Genomic DNA, 20826 nt, shown 5'->3' with positions numbered 1-20826 from the left:
TAAATGTAGGCCTATTTAACATCTGACAGAAAACGTCTCAGACGCCTTGCAGATGAGCACACACACATACACACGCGCGCGCACATACACAAAATGTCTTCCAGATGAAAAAACACACATCAAATAGACGTCTCCGCAAGGTAGGCCACTTGTGCTATCTATCTGGGACATTAAAAAAAGAAGAAGAAAGCATTAAATTGTTAGGAAATCGATTCACTGAGTACGCAAGCTATAGCTACATACTAAAAGCACTTGTAATAGCCTACAAATCGTTACCTAATTTCCTTGTGTCTATCTATTTCATTAAAATAACCTTATTAGCAATGTGCATTAAAATGAGAAGTATTGATCTCTCAAACTGACCAGCTGAAAAGAGCCCAAAACCTTCATTCATTTATTTACTTATTTACAAAATTATTGTTGGTTTAACTTAAAAAAAGTAAGTTACCCGGTTGCCTTAAAATTTTGAGTTCATTGAAAATAAAAATTTGAGCTAAAACAATGAAGAAGATTGGTTTAATACAGGGTTCCTCAAACTCGGTCCTGGGCCACTGCTGCAGAGTTTAGATCAAACCATGATCGAATTCGCCTACCTGCAATCGTTTTTTGTAACTCGGAAGACCTTGATTAGCTTGTTCAGGTGTGTTTGATTAGGGTTGTAACAAAACTCTGCAGGGCAGTGGCCATCCAGGACCGGATTTGATAAAAAGAAACTCAAAATATTATGTTATCTGAACCACATGAATGATTTAAGTTGATTTGACAAAATATTAAAAGTTGTGACAACACACATTTTTTATAGTGTATATCCTTTAAAAAGGTGCACGACTACAATATCACTGTAAATTGTATTTTTATTATGACAAATAGCTAAAAAAAAGGCAGCTTTTAAGGCTGTAATAAATGAGAAACACACATATCAAGAATGTTTTAACTAAATGCTTTTAAATAGCAAAAAAGCGTTTTGCTTTTTGTATGATTAGATCTTTGTCAGGGAAGCGCCATGTTTGATTTTTCAGGATCAACATGGCACAAAACTGAAGTTTTACAGTACTTGTTCAAACAATACACTATCGTGTATAGTGCACAAATACACTGTATTTACAGCATGTATGCACAATTGATCAACTTTACAGTTATTGAACTCACAATTGGTTTGTTAGAGCTTCTTTACAGCAGAATTTGAATTTATTGTCAAGCTGCTTTGAAAAAATCTGTATTGTATAATCCTACAGAAATAAGGATGACTTGACTTGTGTGCATATTCAGTGTATATTTAAAAAATAAACAGAAATGCAAGGGGTTACATTTTTTAATTATAGTATTATTACATTCACAAACTTATTAAAATGAATACCCAAGTATGCCTTATTGTGAACGTATGAAAATGTTTATTAGTGTTGCTTTTTTCTAAATAATAATCGAATGAAGTGGTTTTATTTATGTTGTCTTGAGATCTGCTAGTGTTCACTTGGGCTGGAATGAAAACACTTGAGATCCGCCCAGGTGGCTGTTAAATGCTCTGGGAACCTCCTGACATCACTACAGGGGGCTGACCTGTGCTTATCTTAGTGGCTAGGCAGGTATTGTCCAAACATGTCAAACAGTCAGAGAACCAGTGAACCTAACATCCGCTCAACCAGCAAAAAGAGCCAGGCTCTTCTGCACGTTAAGTGCTGGTGTAGTTTAATGGGGGGGGCACCACAGGGCAAACGTCTCAGTCTGTCAATCAGCCGGGCTTTATGCTCTTATTTGTCATGAGAGACACCCTCCAATCAGTGTCTCATTACACGCAACAGTGAAAGTTGTTAGGTGAGTGACCTTATGCATGAGGGGAAAAGTCAGTAGCGGGCCAGAAAACTAAAGGAAATCTTAATGTTTTAATGTATTATTTCAGCTATTTGGATTAAAAAAGGCTTGTCTGTACACCTACCAGTCTATTCTAATATCATAATGCGTGAATGAGGCACAGTCTCATGACGTAACAGTAATTTTAGAGAATGACATGCATGTACCAATATTTAACCATCCTGCCAAAACATAAATCGACAGGACACGGTGAAACACCCAGACAAACTTGTCTGAACAACAATACAAAACAATCACGCCTGTTTTTATCTTGAGCCATTGCGCCCTCTAGGGACAAAGTCTGTGTATTAACATCTAAGCCTTTGATTATGCAGTTGGGATGTTTGAATTTCATTCATTTTATTAATGTGGAGAGAATAATGGGACCAAACCTGATATTCAGTTGCTCATTCGCGATATTCATATTTTCAATGGAAAAACATGCCATCTTTCCACAACCGCCTTTCTAAACAAACATTCCCCAACGGAATAATTTGTTGTCGTTTAAATATTTTGTTCTAGAAGAAATGTGCAGAACTTCAAATACAATTCCTCTGATGCAGCTTTTATTGCTTGATTTTTCCAGGAAACATCTTACACCAAAGGCACTGATTTGGAAGTAAACATACAGTATATATGACAAAACATTTAGAATAAAAATCACAATAGTTTAAAAAAAAAAGTGGGGAGATATGGGCACAAAGGCAACCCATTTACCACATATGCTTTTAAAATGGCAAATCAATCACTGCAACTAGAAGGCCATCAGAAGTAATGCTTTTAAAGCATGAAATAATTTCAAGAAGCTCACTGTGGAACTGTTCAGAATGTTACAGATTATTCTTTAAAGTTGTATTTGCCAGCCGAAAACGGCTATCTCTCTCTTCTTGAAATACATGTAGTGGTTGTATGAGGCAACATTGTGTTTGCCCGAGCTAAAACGACTGGATTTTACCCAATAGTACACCAGTACTTTACCTACTGCTGAAAAGCAGAAGGACTTAAAACAAGAGTACCATGGCAAGGTGTGCAAAGTGTAGGAAAAAGCATATGGGTAAACACCAAAAGCCCATTATCTCTCTAACGAATAAAAACACTGAGATAAAAGTGCAAGTGCATCTGAAAAGATCCCAAATATTAATGCTACATGTACAAGTGCTTGGGCTCCAATAATGTCTCTTAAGGCAAGAACATAACAGTTTTTTTTTGCTAACAATACCTGCTTGACTGCTGTTTCCTGGAAATAAAATATAATATAAAAAAATAGGCAAAAAAAACTACTACACTGACTGGGTACTACGGCATATATCCCCAGCCATTTCAAATAATAAATGCAACAAAACAAAATCCTGATAAGCAACGCATCTTCAAATAAAATGTAAAAATGTACAAAAATATTTGTTTTGCCAATTAAAAGGATAAATGCAGCGAGTAAGTTCATGTCAGCACTGCATGTTTACAGCACTCCATAATAAACTGGCATTTAAAAACAAAACAAAAACGCTAAGGCACCGGGGCCAGGCAGGGGGAGGATACAGTGATGAGGGTTAATGTTGCAGTCAGCTGGGCGACACCTCTGTGGGTATGACTGAAGGGAGGTGGAAGGAGGAGCACGAGTCTCTGCGGTGTAGGAGTTTAAAGAGCAGCTCTTCTTTCTCCTGGCTCAGCTTCTGGTTCTGCAGAGACCGTTTCTCTAGCGCCTCCTGCAGCTCGTTCTGCTCCTTGGACAGTTGTCTGAAAGAGGACAACATGGAAATGTTAATAAAGGCATCTCAAACGCCAGAGGGCGCCACATACAAACATTTGAGCAGACAAACATTCAATCCAGTGTGGGAATAAAACTATACCAGGGGTCAGTTCTTCGTACCTCGCTTAATACATCCGAGATGATTTGACAGATCCCAGATCTTTTAATCGGGATAACTGATCTCTGGCTAATTTGGTTCCTCAAACGAAATTGCGGATTGGATTAAAATATCTGAAATAAGTTATGAGATTACTGAAGAGGGCAGATGTATCGATACTCGAAACACGATCAGCAATGCAGCGATTGGCTGGCAACGTAATGACATCAGATAATTAAAAAAAGCCACCTGGCAAAAAAAGTTGACAAAAAATTAGCAATTCATTTCATTTATTTTGAAGCAGATTTGTTACGTGACAGCATTAATTAAAGTTTCTTAAGGGTCAAGATCAAGTTCTCTGCATCTCTTGCGCTGCATCAAGCCACTCCCATAAGATCCGTCATCACTCAAATTAATGCACGGCTCAGATTAACTGTACAGCATGTGTGTAAACCTCCAATAAAATGATGAAGTAATTATTCCATCACAAATAAATCCCTCAATTAAGTGGCTGTGTCTATAGTATTGTACACAACCATTCAAAATTATTATTATAAATAAGCATTGTTAAAAGCCAGACGTGTTAGTCTTTAAAAAACATTTGGTATGTAGTGACCTTTAATTTGGAGTAGAAACAGGGGGAGTGACTTTATTGCATCTGAGGTGTGTCACTTTGCTCACAGCTGATTGGTCCAATTTTCAGTTTCTCTTATCCAGAACAAAACATGCCCTGGAGCAGGTTAGGCGTGGAGCACGAGTTACTATGAACATAATTCCTGCTAAAAGCCAAACCACTTTAAGTGGTACCTAAAACCCAGGATTGGCACAAACAAAGCTTAAACATATCTGGTTAGCCAGCTAAACCGGCTTCATGGTATAGGCCCCTGGATGAGCTTCGAAGAACCAAACAATCCAAGATCATGCAAAATCGTCAACAATCAAATCCAGCTAACTGAGTTAGAGACGTACGAAGAACGGAACATCATTTCCGTGCGCATTTACATTCTGTGAGTGAGATCCCACCCCTAATATGGAATTCCAAAGCTGCCAATATTAAAAAAATAAATAAAAACATAAATAAATAAACAAAAAATGTAAAAAAAAAAAAAAAAGTATGCATTTATTTACTTATTCTTTTATTTATTTATGCATTTATTCATTTTTATTTCCACATTTATTTATTTCTACATTTATTTGTGCGTAGGGTAATGTGGAGGGCGTGGTTTACCTCAGACATAGCAATCGAGCTCAGAGTAGGCGAAGGCGAAGCGTTGAGGCCACAGTGACACCCTGTGGTCGAAACACAATAAGAATAGCCTACTGACGTTGATACTGTCTGTGACTTGGATAGGTATATGGCCAAAATCTTAAATCTTACTGCGTGAGTAAGACATTGCCGTAGAACATCGTCTGGTCTAGTTTTTTGTAAAATGTCCTGGGCTAACAAACATGAACAGCAACATCTTCAACAGATCTGATAACAGGGACTCTGAAATGGAAGCGCTTCTATTTTCCATTACCAGTCAGAACACGGAAAGGAAGCTGCGCACATATAGGCCTAGCCTTGGCTACGGTGACATCGACGTAATGTATTTGTAACGAGACCACAAATTCACTTCACATTTATATTTCCTATTTGTACATGCACAACATGTGACAAACACTTAAAATACAACGCATATTTCAAAGATCCAAAATAGAACGAGGCGTCGGTTACAGTAGAACATTTTGTTGTGTCGCGTCACTTCACGTTAGGGGTGCACCGATCCGACTTTTTCAGTCCCGATACCGATACCGATGCCTGGGCTTTGTGTATCTGTCGATACCCGATACCGATCCGATACTATTGTTGAATTAATAATAAACTGTATATCTTCCACCTTATACCTTCCTTGAAGAGACTAAGGCACCAGACTTTACTAACTAAAAATAACTAAGACAAAATAACAGATGTATGTAAAGTGTTGAATTCTTATTTATTTAAAAAACAATTGTGCATTCAAATCTAAAATAGAATGTAATCAAACTTCTTTAAATAAATAAAATGTAGCAGTGGAAACAAAAAACAGTGTATTGGTCAAGCATACAATAGTAATCTGACAGTTACCAAAAAATTTTTACACTACAGATAATTGTTTTGGTATATAATCATATCAATATTCAAAAGTAGCATTACAAATTAACAAAGTCTTAATTTTCTGCCATATGCAATTTAATAAAAATGATCAGCTAGCTAATAACAACTTTGTTCTGGTTTCACCTCACTCCTGTCTAAATGATTGTAGGCTAGGCCTATTTATTTTACTACACATTGTCAACAGAAATAAGCTGAAATACTGTTGATAATTAAAAATAATTCTTACTACCCACTCTTGCTTAATTGGGTAAGCACACTTGTGTTCTCATTTCAGATGCGTTCTGAGTAAATTAATAAACTGATTCATGAGTTCAGTGTTGGACAGATCAGTTGTTCTAATCTAACCAGTCGTTAAAATGACTCGGTTCAAAGGAGTCATTAGGTCGCGAATCGGACATTAGCAGACGCGTTGTGTGCGAATCCCGTCTGTTAGAACATCGCGAAAGATGTCAACACACAGAAAACACTTCACAACTGAATATGATTTGTCTCCCGTTTATTGAAAGTATGCTTTATGTCAGCTGGTCAGAGAAGAGTCAACATTTTTTGAGCGCAATGCACACCCAGCGGTAATTCAAAGACACAATTGTCCGAATGTGTCACGTGCAACATGGTTTCGGTCTTCCGACCTTTAGATTTGGAATTGGATTAATATGTGAAATATGAGAGAGCTAACGCTGATTATTTTGAAGACCCAGAGAGCGCGCGCGGGGGAGGAGCTCTCTGGTCGGTCTCTCTGTCACTCAGGCACAAGTGCAGCATCTGTTCCACATACAATAACTCGTCAAATTAGGCTTTGGCGGCCATCAAAAAATGTTCAATGCAGGAAAGACCCTGACTTTGCAGTAATACCACCTCCCCTAGAAACATTTAAGTTACTTTGCAGACATTGCAAACAGCCGACGAACTAGTTGGCGTGGCAAGCGTGAAATATCTCCTCCACACCGACTCTCTGGCTCGCTCCATGTTGCTTCTAGCATGCGACACACACGTGAAGCTGACGAATGACGTAGGTTCTGCTGCGACGGAAAAAAAAACACCTGGATCGGCTTGTGGATCTGTTCATTTTTCCGATCCCCGATCCAGCTATTTTGTCAGTATCGCGGCCGATATCCGATCCTAATATCGGATCGGTGCACCCCTACTTCACGTGTGGACAGTCACAGCATCATTGAATTATATATAATGGGGTTTTCTTGGTGTGGTCTTATTAATGAAAAAAATGGTATAATCTGAAAGCTGTCATGCGGACCTGGGAGCGCACCAGGGTAACGAACAAGAGACTACCCGGATGAGGTGCTCGGGATTCGGTTGCACTCTAACGCCGCATTCACACGGGGCGTCGGCGTCAACGCTTCTCGTTTACTTTGAATGGGTGACGTCATGCGTTGCCGAACTGAATTGTGGGTTCCGTCGCGGCGCTTCACTCGCGTTGCAAGCGGCAAAAGTTGAAGATTTCTCAACTTTTCAAGCGCCAACGCAGGCGTCATCCAATCAGATCACCCTATGCAAATATCCTAGAGCAGACGCTAGCCAATCGCGTTCGTTTAAAACACCGGTGAATGAAGATTGAATGAAGAGTGAAGAACGATCTAAAATGGAGGAAAAACTAATAATTCCGGTGGGTAATCACCCGGTCTTTACTACCAATCATTATTTACATACCATGACACAAACTGGAGAGACCAGGCCTGGAAGGAGGCGGCAGAGACGGTTGGAGAATCTGGAATGTATCATGCTTGTATTCCGTCTGTGTAACGTTACTCTGTTTATCATTGAATGACAGGCAGCATATCATATCATGTGTGGTTCAAATAGGCGCTATTGGCTACCGTCTGCTCTAGGATATTTGCATAGGGTGATCTGATTGGATGACGCCTGCGTTGGCGCTTGAAAAGTTGAGAAATCTTCAACTTTTGCCGCTTGCAACGCGAGTGAAGCGACGCAACGGAACCCACAATTCAGTTTGTGAACGCATGACGTCACCCATTCAAAGTAAACGAGAAGCGTTGACGCAGACGCCCCGTGTGAATGCGGCGTAACTGTGCCGCGATCCGCGTGAACATTGTGAGAAACAAACTCGGGTGCGCTCTTGTTCAGAAAAGTAACCTGTGCATTCGTTGTAGCTGATTATAATGTATTTAGTTCAATAAAACACATGTAAGGGATGATTGTGGTGATGATGAGAGCGAGCCTGCAGTGTATTCGCGTATTGCGCGTACAATCAGGACAACAAATGAATGGTAATCCACTCAAGAGTCCCTTTGCAAGAATGCAGCAGAAAGCTGCCTTCATCCGACACGCATACAGTAAACCCAAATGTCTTTTACTCAGCTGCACATAGGCTAATAGCACCAAATTCATAATAATTTTAATGTAAATAATTATATATATATATATATATATATATATATATATATATTATTATTATTTTTTATTTTTTTGACCCGCGTTCGGTCTTCTATCATGCGCAGCTCTTTTCTTTTATTTCAACTTGGAGTCTAATAAAAGTAAAACAGAAAAAAAAAATGTGTAGCTTATGTAGGCAATTGTTTCAGAATATTAATTTTAATGTTAATGATTGATAGCCTAATGTTTATTTAAAATGTCTAACGAATACATTTTTTTAAAAACATGACATTTGTAAATATAAATATATATATATATAAAAATATATGTATATATACACACACACTCACCTAAAGGATTATTAGGAACACCTGTTCAATTTATCATTAATGCAATTATCTAATCAACCAATCACATGGCAGTTGCTTCAATGAATTTAGGGGTGTGGTCCTGGTCAAGACAATCTCCTGAACTCCAAACTGAATGTCAGAATGGGAAAGAAAGGTGATTTAAGCAATTTTGAGTGTGGCAGGGTTGTGCCACGGTGCCAGACGGGCCGGTCTGAGTATTTCACAATCTGCTCAGTTACTGGGACAGTTACAGGCATTTTTTGTGTTTTATATGCATAAGATACAATATAAGAACAAAGAAACAGTGCAAACAAATGTTAAATAAATACACAATAAAACAAAGACACAAATTAACAAAATCAACAGTGCTTTAATTTCAGGAAGCTCTACTAACATTAAGTAATACGGCCTACAAAGAAATCTAATAAAGTAATGAAATATAAAATAACGCTCCATAGTTTTCATTGTATAATTGATAGATTAACGTTATTCATTCAAGAGCTGTGCATATTTTCTCTTTGCCTTTTGTTTGATTCACATTAATGGCTCAATCGCCAGCAGGTTTATTAGACGCTGCCCCTTTATAACCGAATGCAGATCTTATATCATATTCTCCCATATCTCCAAACTATTTACGCCCATTTAAGACAAACTGTGTTTAAGGAATTACTCTCCTATCCGGTCGTTTTGACATAGTCTATTTGTTGTGTATTTGATGGTTTAGACGCGCACACAAAGCCTAACGTATAATGTGCAAGTTGGTCCGTTTCACACACACACAAGCCGCCTTGAAGTTGGAAACAGTGTCTCTTCCATGGATTATTGTGCATTTATTAGCTCTTTTTTAAATCCCCAAACACTTTGCATTTCATTTTAGCAACAGTAGACACTGCCTTTTACAACAATCACTGATTCTGAAGTTAAGTTTAGGTTTAGGGAGAAATGACAGTGCGCTGCTGTGAAGTGAAGGAAGTTACACTTGACGGAACACGGCTAGTTTATAATAGTTTTACCTCATATCTTTTTATAATCATCGAAAAAAAAAAAGTATATTAATATCGTTAATAAACGTCAGTAGGCTATACTTATTGTATTTCGACCACAGGGTGTCACTGTGGCCTCAACGCTTCGTCCTCGCCTACTCGGAGCTCGATTGCTATGTCTGAGGTAAACCACGCCCTCCTCATTACTCTACGCACAAATAAATGTAGAAATAAATTAAATGTATAATATATATATATATATATATATATATATATATATATATACACACACACACATATACATACACATACATACACACATATACAGGGAGTGCAGAATTATTAGGCACGTTGATTTTCTGATCATATTTTTTTTCCAGGCACATTTGACCAATTCCAAACCACAGTAATCCTAATAACTACTATTGATTTAGTATTTAATAATGTATAAGTGATATATAATTGTTCATGAAGGCTGGGAGTTCATTTTAGTCCATCCTGAAGTCCGTTTTGCAGAGATGGACTAAAAATGAACTCCCAGAACGTACTGCCAGATTCTGGAAGATGAATTCTTCAAACAGTGGTTCTAGAGGATGTGGTGCTGGTCCTTCAAGAGTCACTCTCAACCTATCTGTCCATAAAGCCTATAAAAAAACCTTCATGTATTTTACAACACTTCAGCTTGTGATTCTTATCTAGTGGGGGTCATTTTTTAGGATTCTTTACCTAACTGAAGTCTCTGAGATCCTGACACCTTGCACTTCTGGAGACTCCAGGTAGGTTGCAGCTCTGGAAAATGGTGGCGCTGGAGACTAAAGGGTTCCTGATGGTTTCACCCTTAATTCTTCACCTTAATTCTTCATTCTTTTGCGGTTAACAGGTGTCTTTTCTCCGCCACATGTTTTTGTCTGACCCAACGAGCATTTCACTGTCCAATGGTCATGCCTTAACTGCAATGTCTAGTATTGCATTAGTATTGCATCCTTCTCATGGGCATTTAATACTTTTTGACTTTTCAGTCTGAGTTAAATCTCTTTTTTGGCTCAATTTATCTGTAAAAGAAAACATGCCTAATAATTCTGCACACCTGAATATAAGGTGATTTTCATTTCCAGCCTTCATGAACAATTATATATCACTTATACATTATTAAATACTAAATCAATAGTAGTTATTAGGATTACTGTGGTTTGGAATTGGTCAAATGTGCCTGGAAAAAAAATATGATCAGAAAATCAACGTGCCTAATAATTCTGCACTCCCTGTATACAAAGCTTAATGCTAATCGCTGAAGTAACCCTTTAACTAATGTAGATGTATTTAACTAATGTAGTATTTAATGTTATCTAATGAACCTAAAGTAAACATACTGTATGAGGCTCTGGTAGTTGTCTATCCGGACCCTGTAGTCCTCGTTCTGCTGGAGAGCATGTAGGAGCTGATCCTCTAATGAGAGATTCTTCTCCACCTAACAATCAGTACAAAAAAAAAGCAGCAGAAAGTTAGTAAAACAGCCTCTTAAAAATGTGTCAAACAAAAGTGTATCAAGGTTTTTTGCCTCAGTTGGTAACTTATGCATTTCTGCAAACAAATAGGTCAATTTGCCACATTCAAATAAACAACATGAATACACAAATTAAGTGCACCTGCTCTCCTTTTTGTACATAATTTCTCTCACTCGGAGAGTGAGCGTATAAAACAGATGAAATGTTTAACAAGGTGGCTGGAACCAATTTTTTTTAGATGGGGACAATATGTAAAGCATTTAAGAATCTGCTAATCCATATCAATCCTTCTACATGATGGTTACAGCCTTGCCCGCAAATTAGATATCAATAAAAGTTACCAGTGTTTCCATCTGCAGCAGCTTGTTCCCATGGTCCTGTAAGCGCTCACTCTTCATTTCAATGACAAATAACAGGCTCTCCTGCTCCTGCTCCCAGAATTCACCAGGGCTGCCATGAGTCTGGGACGAAAATACAGATGCGGCTGAATACTACAGCTATCTGAAGCATGCTTTGACAATAGATCTCCATTCTCATAACAAACCTCAATATTTCTCTGAAGGTCTCTCTTGAGTGTGGACTCCTCCGCTCTCCGCTTTAACTCGTTGAACAGCTTCAGCTCCGACGTCAGCTCTTCAATCTGATCCTGAGTTCATAGAAAGTTCAGACTATCACTTTGAAGTCAAGTCTGGGATGACTGGCTTGACGTGGGAAGTATATTAGATCAATTCTCAATCAAATGAATTAAGGCAAATCGGAGAAGTGATGTTACAAATAGACATGCTTTACCTTTAAAGCGTTCTCAGCTGCTGCATGAGACTCATTTAAAACATTCTTCTCTTCATTGTGTAATCGCTGGAGCTCTGCAATGTAAATGATTGAATATTGTTATTTACACATTTGGTTTATATTTATGCTCTAGGTAGAAGTGCATGTGAGTCAGTACATGACATCTGTTGTTAGTAATATATGTGCTGCTAGCTCTGACCTTCAGTTGCGCTCTCATGCCGTTCTAAGGTGCTCCTCGTCTGCTTTTCATGGAGATCATTTAGATCAGCGGTTATCTCAGTCTTCACCTGTTAACACAAGACATGATACATTTACTTATTAATCAATTAATGCCATATAAAGCAGCAATTTTATGGCGAATTCAGAGTAGCAGATATTAACCCTCCCTTGTGCAAAGTTAGGTCCATAGAGGACAAAAATGTCCATGTCAGAAAACCGTCAATAAAAAATAATCTTGAGAGCAAAGACTTAAGTTTGGTCTAATTTGAAAGAAGACTCTTGGCAGATTATGGTTGGAGTAAAAAAGTTAGAGGTTTATGAAAAGTATGAATATTATATATAAAATATATATTTTATGAAACATGTTGAACTCTAGAACTGCTAGAAAATCAAAGCCATCTAAACCAAATCTAAAACAAGTTGTGTTCCAAATTTGTGGTTGATATCTCAAAAAAATAGCTTTCAGTACGATTTTGTTTGGGTGCAGTGCCAAATTTTCCCAATTGAATGCCAGCAAAGTTTCACTGGTGCACACAGCGGTTGGATTTGTGCAGTCGAGTTTCTCTCTCTCAAATATTACAAGCACACACACCATTTTTTTTACTATACACATACAAACCACACTCTGACATCCGTACCAACACACCCACACAGTTATAGCTGCATAATTTATCCAAATGGCTCTATAATATGCAGAAGCAGAAAACAGGAATAAAGTGTGTATTTTTGTCCTAAAGGTCCTGAGGGGAACTATTTTGTGCACCTAGTGCTAAATAGATTTAAAAAGGAAATGGGGAGGAAATAGTAAAATTCCAATAAAAATACACACCTGTGCCAAAATGTATGCAGTTGGCAATGGCATTAACAAAAAATAAAAATAAAAACAAACTGAAGACGACAAAAAAATGTCCATAAGGATGCACAAGGGTTAAAATAATCCTACTGAAAACTCCAATAAATAAAGAAATATATACAATGACAACATTTTCTTACAACAACATAAAAAGAATAGCAAGCCATTTAATTTTGAAATTTGATAGAAACTTAAAAATGTTCCCAGGAGAAGTCTTTTTAAAAATTACCATTATTTAATTTCTGTATAAAAGTATTTGAGACATGATCTCCATCTAATAATATAATTAAAAATGTAATAATATTGATTAATTACCTTTACTTTACTTTTAAAAATGCCTCGGTAACACATTTACAAAACTAAACTGAGCTGGAACGGATAGTGAAGGAAAAGTAGCGAACAAGCATACATGTGAACTCTTTCGGTTTAAAAAAAAAAAGCATCCCAGGATGTACCTTATGAAGTATGTTTAGAGAAGCCAGAGTTAGCAGAGCTATACAGTTATAATTATTTCACATTGTATAATAATAATAATTAAAAAAAGATGTATTGTATAGCCTATACATATTCACATTAATAAATAAAATTTTGGCATACTGTAGCTAGTTAAACCCCAAAAAAAAATTTAGTGTGTAATATAGAGGTTTGTGAATGTAAAAGGTCTGTAAAGTTTCAAAGATCAAAGTGCAGATAAATGGAGTTATTGTCTCCCAGAAGAACGAATCATCGGCTGTCCAAGAACAACGTCTACTTTGACCCGCCCTCAAACACTGTAGTTGTAGCTGAGGCCTGGAGGAGTTTGGTTCACACATTGTCGACATGTTGAGAAGACGTCGTTTTCTGCGTTGCAAAAGCAAATCAACTTTGCATGCACAGCAAAAGGATGCGGACTCAGGCTCGAATCGATACAGTAAAACCGACGTCATCATTGTTTTTGTATCAAAAGGAAGCCTCCGGAGCTGAATTTCAGATACGTTTGGTTTCCAAACACGATCACAGAGACCAATCACAACAGACTGGGCCGTCTGACCAATCAGAGCAGAGTCGGTTCTTGGAAAGGAGGGGTTTAGAGAAACTGAATCCTTTAAAATCACCAGTTTTTTGTTTGTTTTGTTCTTACATTAGATGCATATAAAAACCTATTGAAAAGACCTTTAAAATAGCATAATAGGGGCATTTTAAAATGTAAAAATACAGAGTGTTTTCTGTTAGGGTATGGGTTCGATTATAGTAAACAGCTGTTTATTAAAACAATACAAATCTATAGAATGTCCCCATTTAAACAGCTAAGTAAATATGCGTGTCTGTATACATGTTTAACAGTGATAGATAGAGATATAATAAGAAATAAGTCTACAATTCCACAAATAAACTCTTGGTGAAAAGGTAAAAAAACATGTAATCTTTGGTTCTCTCTTGTTAAGTGTTTAAACACACAAGCCAGTCCTCTTTACAGGACAATGAATACCATCCCTCCCTGCAAACAGGTTTAGCTTTGTTGGTCAGAGGTTAGCACAAGGACAGATGTACCACAGCACACATTCCCAAACCCTGTACAGACAATCAGAACAACAGTGCGCAGAAACGGACATGATCTCAATTATGCTGTAATGGAAAAGCATGTCTTGTTTATTGCAGCTGACAGCTCTATAATGTATAAGCTGCTGACATAATCTGGGATCGGAATACTAGTCTTTCTTGAATGGCTACATGAAGCTACATGTACTTGCTACGAGTTCCATTCACAAGACAAAAAGAAAAGGCTTTCAATGGGAAGAACTTTTATACCCTACCTTTTCTGTAATGCTGTGGACTAAAGTGCAAATGTCTCCGGGATGGTCCTTGAGGAGCTGCTCTCTCTCCTGGTCTCCTGAAGCGGTCAAAACTGCATGTAGTATCTTTAGCTGCCACCCATAGGTCTCCAACTGATTCTCCGAACCAGAGCGTTGCTCCTCAGAAGAGTGTGTAACTAGGGGAGAACAATTGAACATTACATTGTTTGCTCAACGGTACATCTGAAACAATATCTCCATGAGCTCAAGCCAGGATCGCCCACGGCCAGCAACACAAGAATATTAACAGGTCCCTGCAAACTAACATCAGCACTACCAAAGCCTGCGCTCTGCCAAGAACAACACGCTTCACAATGGGATCGTGGGACATTCAAAAGGCACGGAATCATAAGCATGAAAAGCACACATTAATAAATAATAACCATAGCACATGCATACTGCACACATGACATGAATTGGAGAAAGCACTTACCACCTGCATCTTGAAGTTTGATGTCCTTTGTGTGCTTCTCACCATCTTGTGCTTTATTTTTTTTCTAAATGAAGAGAAAATAAAAAGCCTGATATATTGCATTGAAGCTAAAGGCAGCATTAATCATTCAAAAACTAGCTGACAAGCTGGATCTACATTTGCAACTCTAACATTTCGCAAGTGTCTTATAAATTGATATTTGTTGCATTCCAAAGCAGTCTTACATTACCGGTGAGATATGCACTCAAGATTGCACAACCATGACATCATCGACAAATCACTTGCAGTAGTACAGCGCACTTTGAAACCTTGCCATGTGATTCAATAGGCAGGACAAGTGAAATCTTACTTTTAATTGCTAAATAATAAACATTTGATCAAATTTATACAAGGCAACTGCTTATTCTATATTGATAATATGAATAAGAACAAAAACAGATAAAAAATTAAGGCCTATTCAAATCCCACACATTCACTACGGTTCAAAAGTAGCTGTTTTACAGTCTTACGCTTTATTTGATCAAAAATAAAGTAAAAACAGTAGCAAGTTTTCTATTTGAATATATTTTTATTTATGTGATGCAAAGCTGAATTTTCAGCATCATTACTCCAGTCTTCTTCAGTGTCAGTGTTGCTGCTCAAGAAACATTTCTTATTATTATAAATTATGAAACCAGTTGCTTAATATGTGTAAATCGTGATAAACAGCATTTATTCCAAATAGAAAACTTTAACCTTATAAAATGTCTTTACTGTAACTTTTGATCAATTGAATGCATCTTTGCTGAATAATTTCTTAATTACATCATTATGCCAGTAGGTGTTAGCCTGGCTCCGCCCTCCTATATACTTCCGCTCAATTTTCACTTTCCTTCCGTACTCCATCTGGGATTGCGGTATATTCTCTGGTTTTCTCCTGTCAAATTTTAACCGGTCCGATCAGCGAACAGAGGGAGTGGCTGAGAATGATGACGTCGATGTCGTGCGCTTGTTTGAGATGACATACGTCATGACCAAACGATTGGTTATGGCATCTAGAGTGGCTCTGGGCAGATCCAATAGTTTTAAACTTCAACAGAGTACCCGCCTTCAAGGAAGTTAACGCTTGTCAATGGAGAGTGGCCAGACTCGTTGGACAAACGAAATGTACGAGAGTCTGGTAAGATCAGGCTAAGCAGGTGTAACAAATGACTTAAATTTATGTCATTGACACTGAATCATTCATTCAAGAGATTCGTTTAAAAAAAGCTGATTCATCCCTTCAGGAAGTCTTTATGAGTCATTGAATAATTTATTCAAACTGACTTTTTAAATAATTAATTAATTTAATATTTTTAAATAGACTGCAGTAATTAACAGTGTCAGAACCTCTAGTAAATTGCACGTGTTTTTTTGTTGAGTTGTCGATTCAGAATCGTGACCTCTGTTCATCCAGAATCATGCAGCTCTACATTCCAGTGTGAATATTTGGAGATTGCGCTCAAGGCCGGCACTCTTCACAGGTGATTTAATGTTTTGAAGCTTACATGCCAAATGTCTGCCGAGATATAGCCTACATACACAGCCTCAAAACACCAGCAAGTGCAAAACGTCTCTCCACCGAGAGCAAAATACTTCAGGTTAGAGAAGTGTCTCTCAACACCGTTTCTGGAGCTTCTCACACAAAACAAATTTTACAAACACAAATAAGGTTTGAGAGCTGCGGCAAAGACTATCAGTGACTTCAACTTCCCTCCTAACTCATACAAAGCAAGTCACATAACTTCAGTATGACCATTTTTATTGTGATTTGTGTCATTTTTGGGGCTTGATGGTCCCTGGTCACCTTTCTCTTTCGTTGTATTGAACAGAGCAGCATCAACATTCTGCTAAACTTCACCTTTTAATGCTCCATATAGTCAAATCATGCTGGTTAATCATCAGTGAGATTCTCACTGCCACGTGAGACCGTTTAAATGAGAATTCAGAAATAACAAGCAAGAAAAGGAACAACTTCCATCTCATAATTCAGTTTAATCCATAACAACACTATTATGCATTTTGCAGGCTCTCAGTGGCAGGGAACCAAATGTTCTGGAACTTTAATGAACCCTTGGCTTTATTACACTTCACCGTCATGTGGTTGGTTGTGTGCTTTTGATGCGACTCCAACAGAGGCTGTAATAGTGAGTGTAAGGCTTTCTCTGTTTAGTCTTCAGAGACTTTTCACACTTCTCCAGTTGTCCATGTCAAGTATACTGACACATGGCTATGTGATTAACAGGACCAAAGGAACTCCGTCTGTTTATAGGTCACATTAAAATTTGCAGTGAGAAACTCGGGACCCTGTCTGTCACATCCAAGCCCAGTGAATCTAAATCCTTCAGCAATCTGGGCTAATGAAAGCTTGACCCTGTCGCTATCAAAGCCAGATTTCCCCTGTATGTTTAAAGGCCCAAGGAATGGACAGATTTGTCTCATGCATTTGCAAATGTCATTTTTGAAGTGTAAATGAGGTTCTAGAGATACTTGAAATTAAATGAAATGCAAAAAATACATTAAAAATGCAATTTATTCGAATAATTGGCTGTGTATATGCCTTTTCTATGACAGACATGTTTTCAAAATGTCCAATTTAAAGGCTGTAATTCTAAAAAAAAAAAAAATCCCCAAAATAGCTTGGAATAATAAGAGTTATATATTTAAAAAATTTCTCTTGAAAATATAAAAACCGTTTATAAAATATCGACTAAACGGTGTACCATAGTATATTCAAACCCATTAAATCATATTTGAAGATAACGGTTAAAATAAAAAGTAGGCTATGCATAAAAACCTGGCAAATGTTTAAAAGATTTCATCTTTTTATCACTTTGCACATCCTGACTTGTCATTGGCCGAAAAGCGGAACAATTTAAAACTGAGCAAAGTGATCACACTTAAATGTAGGATAACACACCTTAAATTTTTTATAACGGATGTCAGCAGCACACTTTAAACAACAGATCTCATCTGCTGAACCCGTCATCTGTGTCTAATTAAAACTTTCACAAGTCGACAAACTAACATGAGAGCTTTCGCATCGACTAACGCATTAGAGAGGAAGTAACAAGTGATTTGAGAGAACAAAACAAGACTCGCTCCCATAACACAGATACATTTACACGTGGTGTATTTGCAACATCTCTAACGCCTCAACGTTGCCGTGGGTCTCAATGTACCGGCTTTGCATCATTTATGAACATACTAAAAAGGTTTTAAACCGACCTACCTTTTTCCGGGGGACCTGGCCACAAATTTTGCTGTTGTGACAACCCATACTCCGCAGCCTCGCCTCTATTTTCTACCCCGTCTTCGATAGTAACTTTTTGCCTGTGTGCAGCAGTTCAAATATGAGCTCTCTCATTGATCCGCTCGAATAGGCTGAGACTGGGGCAGAGGGGCGGGAACTGCAGGGTCAGGGCTGCGTTCCAAAAACGCAGGCTACATTTACATGAACAATTTACGCCGAGACAAGCTGGAAATCGGTGAATCCGTGCACAGCTGCGTAAACTGATGTAGCATACACCGCAGCTTCCTCGAATCTACCCAAAGTGCATGGCTTTGAAAAAAAATAAGACAAAGAAAAAAAGAATAGGCCTTTCATAAAGTCACTATTTTTTGTGTAGAATATGGCAGTATTGATTATAAATGATTTATCAGTACAAAATTCATGTAGACTTCCCCTTCCTCTTGCAGTGACATCTCTTCTCTGATGACGTGTTTACTGGCGCAAGGGCATGACAACCTGCCACATGAGATCATCACAGCAATAACAAATCACAGCCATCCAACCGCGTGCAGGTATGACATCACTTTGTAGGCCAAAACGTGAACGCGAGCCAGCATTTTAGCACTTCCGGTTGTATCCTGAAGTCAATGGGTTTTTTGAATGGGATTTTGGTTAAATGGCTGAATTAAGGTCTGTGGTGAACACAAGCTCAAAACACTTTCACACTTTACGACATAATCAGTTTTACCCCACTCGTGATTTTTTGATGCTCTAACGTGTTTTGAAAAAGACGGTTTCTAATAAGTGGCTAAATGGGACTACAGAGGCTGTCGAGGAGATAAACGTCATCATGCTGAACAGGTAAATGTCCGCTTTTGCGACCACATTATGCTCATAATTGTGCTCTTCTAAACTAGCCTGGATGCCAGCCGAGCTTAGCCCCGCCCACAACATTTTAACTCGGGCAGTTCGGTCTGGACTTGATCCGTAGAGAAGTAATTATGCCCGAACAGAAACTGTTCGGACCAATGAAATTGTCAGGGGGCGGGCATTAGACGATGATGGACAGATGATAAACAGTAACGCAATCATCCACGTCATCAAAGGCGCTTGGGTTGAATTTGTTCTAATCCTAAACGGAGAACTTGTTTGTATATGCATTCACCTTTACTATTTCTCTCAGAAATGATGATCGTGTTGGTAAGTAGGCTACTCTGTGTATCCTTAAATTATTTTTTTTACAACACCGGCAAAGATCGTTTACACTCATCTTTTTCTTCTAACGTTAGGCTACTTATTCCAGCGTGCGTGCAGACAGGGTTGCCAAGTTTTTACAACAAAACCCGCCCAGTTGCTAACGTTACTCAAAACTAGCCAAAAACAAGCCCAATAGCTTTCCGGGGATTTGGGGGGTAAAATATGTGTTATTTTGGCAGGGCTGCCTGCTAAAATTCGCATTCCTGGGTCTGTATATCACATAATTGGGGTCGCTTCAACCCGCGGACTTGGCAACACAGTGCAGTTGAGTTCTGTTGACCTTTGACAACTAACGTTATGCGTCGCTCCGTTGCTCTGATTGGTTGTAGGTCTATCCAATTGAGGTCTTTCCTGGTTCGGTTGAAACACGCCACATAATCACAGCCCAACGGAGCAGTATCCGACTCATATTCTGATTAGAATTGACGACGTCAGGCTACTTCTAAACTATTCTAACTCAACACTTTCTGGGAAAATGTTTTTAGATAAAAACTGAAAGAGTTGTCAGAAGCTTAGAGGTGGTGACGTTAAAATCGAGCGACTGGTGTAGTTCGTTTATAGCCTACCTTTAGCCTTTTACTTCTGGCGACTGCATTTAGGCTTCAAAATTCATAAAAGTTGTGTTCATCTCAAGCGGCAACCTCCTGCAGTTTCTCTTGAAGCCAATACGGAAGTGACTTAAACTGCAATTCCTCGACTGGCCGCTAGGGAAAGGCTCCAGAAGGGAGCATAATCTCATTGAGCCCCATGTTAAAATGCCCAACTTTACAGCAGAAAGACACATTTACAGCCTGGTACAAATTGTGGTTTTGGTCTATATATCTAATTTTGCCCTTCATGACAACTGTGAGGGGGGTCAATTTTTTTATAACTCATTCGTTTACATTATATAAAGCTTTAAAGTCCTGCATAATTAAGGGCGTGGCCACTTTGAGTGACAGGTGGATGAGCCATTTATCTGCTGTCTGTTAGTCATCGCGTCACCTCAGCTCCACCCGTGTCCCGCCTCTTTGCCCATTTTCTATTATCCGGGAGTGACGCGCTGACAAGATGGCAACGGCCAGCTCGACCCTACTTTGCGCTTCAAAACGGCTCTTCAGAATCCTATGGGTGACGTCACGGACACTATGTCCATATTTTTTTTTACAGTCTATGGTTCATCTGTGAAAATTATCTT

General features: G+C 38.3%; 1 protein-coding gene across 1 annotated transcript; it reads right to left on the bottom strand.

Moving 5' to 3' along the window:
- Positions 1-2392: 2392 nt before the first annotated feature.
- On the bottom strand, positions 2393-18874 carry ccdc69 (coiled-coil domain containing 69). Its single transcript, XM_079838531.1, has 9 exons — positions 18393-18874; positions 15143-15206; positions 14671-14846; positions 12005-12092; positions 11806-11879; positions 11561-11662; positions 11358-11477; positions 10882-10979; positions 2393-3582 (listed from the first exon to the last, which is right to left on the bottom strand). The coding sequence occupies exons 1-9, from the start codon at positions 18438-18440 to the stop codon at positions 3408-3410; spliced, it is 945 nt and encodes a 314-aa protein (XP_079694657.1). The 5' UTR covers positions 18441-18874; the 3' UTR covers positions 2393-3407.
- Between the last annotated feature and the right edge of the window lie 1952 nt (positions 18875-20826).

This window comes from Gobio gobio (genome assembly GCF_949357685.1).
Source record: "Gobio gobio genome assembly, chromosome: 16".
NCBI classification, from domain to species: domain Eukaryota; kingdom Metazoa; phylum Chordata; class Actinopteri; order Cypriniformes; family Gobionidae; genus Gobio; species Gobio gobio.
This window is presented reverse-complemented; position numbering and strand designations above follow the sequence as displayed.

Coding starts and splice junctions, on each gene's coding strand:
- ccdc69 (XM_079838531.1), bottom strand. CDS start 18,440: ATGGGTTGTCACAACAGCAAAATTTGTGGCCAGGTCCCCCGGAAAAAG. Junction 11,880..12,004: donor GCATGAGAGCGCAACTGAAG/GTCAGAGCTAGC, acceptor TTTACATTGCAG/AGCTCCAGCGATTACACAAT. Junction 11,663..11,805: donor CAGCTGAGAACGCTTTAAAG/GTAAAGCATGTC, acceptor CTATGAACTCAG/GATCAGATTGAAGAGCTGAC.